The 6135-nt window shown below is 45.4% G+C and overlaps 1 protein-coding gene across 1 annotated transcript in view; it reads right to left on the reverse strand.

The window, feature by feature from the left end:
• Window positions 1–4462, reverse strand: part of CNKSR3 (CNKSR family member 3) — a 66934-nt gene extending 62472 nt beyond the window's left edge. Inside the window, exon 1 of the mRNA XM_060272769.1 lies at window positions 4237–4462. Within this exon, the coding sequence (XP_060128752.1) occupies window positions 4237–4288 (52 nt within the window). The 5' untranslated portion in view covers window positions 4289–4462. The remainder of the gene's footprint in view (window positions 1–4236) is intronic.
• Between the last annotated feature and the right edge of the window lie 1673 nt (window positions 4463–6135).

Raw genomic sequence — 6135 nt, forward strand, 5'->3', positions numbered from 1 at the left:
TCATACAGTTTTAATTAAACATGTGCATACCACTGCATACCTAGAAACGCCCCCGCAAATGTTTTTTAAAATAATAATAATAATCCTCAAAAGTGTGAAATGAGCCTGAGAACATTCAGAAAATGCCTCCGTGTCATGCTCTCACTCCTATCAGATTGTGCACAAATGCACAAGTGGCTTAATGGGGGGAATATGCCAATTTATCCCACCCTCCTCTGCCTTAGTGCAATACTAGTAGCACAATATGTGGGTCCTCCTTAACTTATTAAATAGGGCCTGCATTGTCTTTTGGAATCATTGATCACAGACATTTAGGATTCCTGGGTACAGCTGTGGGCTTTTGCTTTCATTCATCAGGACCTGGAATGAGACCAAACGGAACAGGCTGCCTTAGAAGGTGGTGGATGTCAAAGGCTTTTTAAGCAGAGGCTAGTTGGCTATTTATCAAGGATGCTGCAGTAGTAGTGCATCTCCTACATTGGCAACAGACTGGACTAGATGGTCTTTGAGGTTGCTTTCAACTCTATGTTTCAATGAAATGCCACCCTCTGATGTCTGACTTGGGTTACAGTACTACAAATAAGTTTGATAACTACCAGCTCCGATTTTAGTTTCATTGCAGGAATTTCTACCTTCTTCAGAAGAGCATACCATTAAAAGAATAGCATACCACAACGATCAATAGAAGTTACAGTATATCATCCCATCCCCCCACAAGCCAAAGTAGGGACTTTTCAGCTCTCAAATAATATTTCAAGTTATTGTTTGACTACGAGCAATAATGCCTAGAATGATAGATTTTGTCAAGCTCTTTTAAAAAATACATATTCTTCCTCCTTGCCCTCCCTCTCCAGAGGAGCAGAAATAACATGATTAAAATGTAGAAATTTGGTTGGAAATAACAGCCTAGTAGAGCACTGCCAAAAAAGGCAATTTTTCTTGGCTATGGATTAAAAATGAAACTTAACACCAAAGTGATTATTGAGCTACTTACAAGCTTTTAAATGACATCTGTGCTGTCCAAAAGCAATGAAACAGATTAGCACGTGGCCATGAAGAGTTTCCTTCTTTACAGCCCACTGCCTTATTACAAACTCATCAGGCAGGAGGTAGCATTAGGGAACCTTCTGATGTTCAGCTGAGAGGTCAAATTTCACACTGAGAGCACAGGAAAAAAATGAATTCTCTAGGAAACAAATCCCTCCTGCTCAAAGCACCACACATCCAACAGAAAGTTAAAACCACTAACTGTGGCAAGGCCAGGCCTTGATTAATTAGGCGAAGCTCAGCTAAAATAAACAGTGAAGCACTAAATCTAAAAGAACAGGCTCGTACATTTGTGAGATTTGAACTGGGAACTGCCATGGTTCCATTTTCAGGCACTACACAACACAGTAGCTCTCAAAGACAGTATTCCATGGGTCCTTTCTACTAATGAACTCTCCAGGACGGCATCTCTCTTAACTAGTTTGGGCTGCCCTTCTTAAATAAATCACCACTTCAATCAGGACCAAACGCAGCTGCTCTTGTATAATAGCTCACACAATCTTAATGGATCAGTAACATTTGCATAATACATGCCTACAGTTAACTTGCATATTCAGCCTTCTGAGTTGCAAAACAATGGCTTCTGACTTTGCAAAAATTTAGAAAGCATGTACAACTATGCTTCAGTTTTCACAGCAACAGTACTCTCTAAGACAGAGGTGGCCAACACAGTGTCCTCCAGATGTGGCTGGACCACAACTCCCATCAACCCTGACCACTTGTCATGCTATCTTGGGCTGGTGTTAATTGTAGTCCATAACATCTGGAGGGCAACACATTGGTTACCCCTTCCCCATGAGTTGCATGGATGATTTCCAACCTGGACACCATTTTCATTGGGTCCATGAAATTACAGTAACCTGAATGCTGCCACTTTGAAATGTCAAGCTGGATTCAATCCAATCAGTATCAGGATACTGAACATGCAAAGGTAGCTGCTTCCCTGAATAAAGCATTATCTCAGAAAGGAGAAAATACCAATCTAAATGTGAGACTGTAGTAATCAGATCTTCATTGACTGCCATACTTATAGAGCATATTTCTAAGATATGCTAAGAGATCTTTTTAAAAGAAGTTTTCAGCAGCAAATTAGCCATTCACAGAGGAAGAACCAAACCAAATCAATCTGTTATTCATAGCTTGAAAGTCAATGTAAATTGAAATAGATTATTTAGGAGCTCCCACTCATCCTTCTTTACTAGATGATGCATAAGCAGGAAACATGTATAACTAGCAAAAAAAGACAAAACGAAGGGATAAAGTTCAGTTTCACACACAAGGTAAAAAGGTCTCTGGATCAAAAACATCTTTCTGTGAATGAGGCTTTAGCTGTACTGATATCCAGGCACTTGAGTCAAGACAGGAAAATAAAACCATGAGAAACTAGTGGAAAGAATAACAGAGAATGGCCCCTTCTCACTAAGAGATCTCTAAACAGATTAACACACACACACACATCCCTACATTTCTCTTATACAAGTTTTCATATTCTAACAACTCTTCTTCAAATTAAGGGTAGTGTGATAATAATCATATCATTTGGCTAGTGAAATAAACTTATTGATCAAATAATACCCTGCACACCCTTCTAGACCAGATTAGCCAGCGATGATTCTGGGAACCCATAACTGCAGTCTCCTATTACATATAAATATATATATTGGGCAGGGGGGTGGGGGTCAGGGGGAAATCCACCATTTAAAACTGCCAAAATGGGAAATCCAGTGAGTTGGGATGGGAGAACCTAATTTGCTCCCGAGTATATTTAAGAGCAGGTATAAACGGGAAGGTGAAACCACTTTGAATGACCAGTGCCATAGCATCACACCAAGTAATTTATAGGAAGTAACTGAGCACTCTGAAACAAAACACCAGAAGCCAAGTTGGCAGAGAAAAACTTTTGCTGTGTGCACATTTGTTGTACATCCAGGGTACTCCCACCATTAGTTTGGGAAGCAATGTGCACATAGTAGTCACAAACCTAATCTATCCTGTATCAATCTTGTTCTTTCTTATCTAACACTGCATTTTGACGAGTTTTTCCTCAAGCCAGCTTGGATCCAAATTGAGAAAAAGAATGACCTAGTTGCATTTTAAGCTGGTAACGTGAGCAGCCTATCATGAAAGCAGGAGAGACCTTTAAAAAGCCACCCTGCCAACTTGTAGCACCCTATAACCTAAGCAGACAGTCTCAGACTTCACATTACTGAAAAGGTTTCGTCTGCTAGGAATGTTTGGGCATTCAGAGGGTGCCAACTACCGTATATAATGGACTCTTAGGCTGCACTCCTAGTCCCTCGTGAGAAAATAAGTGGAGCTAGATTGCTCTAGCACAGCCCTATCCGTGTTTGTTCACCGGTACATCCAAGGAAGTGTGTGTGCAGCGAGTCTTGCTATATTCAGCGATAGCAATCCATTATACTGCCTTGTATAAAGTCAGCCACTAACGAGCCCATCTGTTCAGAAGGTAACCAGTGGAGTGCCGGGCTTTTGGAGGCTTCATTTATTTACACCAATTATTTTGCGTAGAAGACCTTAGCGTCTTTAACTCGGCTTCTGTTCAAGCAGAGATTCACACGACATCCACAAATCGGTCACAAGGGCGTCTTCCTCTTTAAAGACCAGAAATTATCACTGTTCCTCTTTCCTGAGGTAACCTGGCTCTTCAAGCAACCTCGCCGGGAATACTTAAAGAAGCTTGCTCTTTCTTTGTGTGAACGCAACACACCCCGTGTAAGTCCGGCAGGAGGGGGGGAAGCGCCGAATGCGAAGACCTCTCAGCCCAGGCTGCAAAAACATGCCCAGGGCCGCGGCAGAGGCTTGTTTGTTGACACGCGAGTGGCTGCGTTGGGCTCCTGAAATGCGTGCGTGCGTGTGTGTGTGTTTGTGTTGCTAACAGCCGGGGAACTACAGCCCGCCAAGCACTTTTCGGATTAAGTGCGGCAGCTAATTGCAGGTATGATCCCTCCTGAGGCAGCTTGAAATAAAGGGGGCAGGAGAGTAGTTTGAAGGCGGGAGAACGAGGTGAAGGGGGGCAGGGATTGAGGACCCCCCAAGTTAAGAGGGAAAGTTTGAGAGGAGGAGGAAGAGAAGCGAAGAAGAGCAAACACTGCGCAGGGGGGTGAAAGAGAGCAGCGTGCCTCTCCCGCAGATCCAGGCTGGAGGAGCAGCCGAAGCCCTGTTCCTTACCCTTCGTCCACTCCACTACTTGCTTAGGGCTCCACTTGGTCACAGGCTCCATCCTCCTCCTCGATCCAGCGCTCTGAACCCCCCTTGGCGAGGAGAATCCTGGCTTCCCTCTCTCTCCGCCCCCTCCCCCCCCTGCCCAGCCGGAGATCCCCAAATCCAGCAAGGCAAAGCAAGCGCCGCTCCCGCCTGCTCCGCTCTCGCTGCTGCCCCTGAGCGCGCGGGCTTCCCCCTTTCCAGGCTCCCATCGGGAGCAGGCAGCCCCAGCTCCGCCCCCTTTGGCCTGGGCCAGCCTCTCGCGCGCGCGCCGCCGGCTCCACCTCCACGTGCTCGGAGCAGCGCCCAAATGGAGAAGCTGCCCGGACGGCGCTCGGCTGGCGCGCTGGTTGCAAGGCGCTTCTGGGCCGCCGTCGCTGCTGTGCCCCCTGCAGGAGACGGAGAAGCGCGCTGCAAACTCCGCTTGGGTTATCCAAGTGCTGCTGGTGTCCTTTCTTTCTCCTCCCCCGTTTCTTCGCCCTCCCCTCCGCCGCCCTCTTTTCAGTCCTGAACGCAGTGTGGGAGCTGGAGCGAAACTCCAGAAAGAAGCAGCCCAACCCAGACCGGCCCGTCTCCCTCGCCCACGCAGGCTTAATGCTGCTCTCAGGCGGGGCTGTTTTCCGATAGAGCTGGAAGAAGTAGCCAAGTGCGCACATCACAGCTGCCGACTTCAAAAGGAAGATTTGGGGGGGGGGGGGCTGGGTGTTGCTGAACTGCAACTCCCAGCATCTCTGACCTCTGGTCATGCTGGCTGGGGCTGATGGTAGTTGGAGTCTGATATCAATGTAGATGGCCGCAAGTCCTTCCCACCCCCCAGGAGGAGAAGCTCCCTCTACTTTTCCCATTCATAATAAAGGTGTTTTTCCACACAGAGGGTTGGCATAGATGCCCGATAAATTAAAAAAAAGAAGGTATGTCGATAGTGTCAAACAGGCATTCTCCCACTCAGTCACACACACACACACACACACACACACACATATTTAACAGTGCCAGATTTATGTAAAAGCTAAACAAGCTAAACACTCTCTTGGGGGTCCCCAAAATTTTAAGGGAAAAAAATCCTGGATGTACATTTCCAAAATATAAGAAAAAAACAAAATAAAACCTACATACAGCAATAGTGTTTTGTGTTGTGTATGGACCTATTAGGTCCATAAATTACCATACAGTATAGCACATTCAACACAAAAAACAGAGACAGTTTGTTGTTGACAAAGGACAGCTGGACATATAAAAGACCCCATTACCTTCAGTAGCTTAGGGCCTCATTAAACCTAAACCCGGCCCTGTGCACACACTATTATGATCGGACCACAATTAAAATGGGCTGTCACTGGAGAAAAGATTAGTGTATTAGTCTCTTGCTTGACAGTGTTGGAGGGGAGAGGCATGGGAACCTGCAAAGCAGAAACTTGTTTTGCAGACCTTGCTTTTAGGGGTCAGCAAACACAGCTTAGGACTTTAAAATATTAGGGCCTAGTTCTCGCCGAAGGAGAGAAGGTGGGCTGTACCACGTCAAACTATAGGCGGAACTGGCCTGATCAGGAGTGCCCCCACGCCTACCTATAAAAGAGTGACATGATATGAAGAACGCTATGCTAGAACCTGCCTCAGGCCCATATAGTTTTCTATGCAGGAAATGGAGAACCATGCAGTCGGGCAAAACTCCCTGTGGTATGAAGTCCTGCAGCCCAGGCACAAATGTACTGCCTCTGTGATAACTTTTTGTTTTATTTTTAAATTATATATTGCTTTTATATGTTAGATACAAATTTAAGGCAATTAAATATCTGATGCCAAGACAAAAATTAAACTGAGAAAAGCAGCAAAGCCACAAGATAACATAGCTGCAGAAGGAAAATA

This window comes from Zootoca vivipara, chromosome 3 (assembly GCF_963506605.1).
Source record: "Zootoca vivipara chromosome 3, rZooViv1.1, whole genome shotgun sequence".
In the NCBI taxonomy this organism is placed as follows: domain Eukaryota; kingdom Metazoa; phylum Chordata; class Lepidosauria; order Squamata; family Lacertidae; genus Zootoca; species Zootoca vivipara.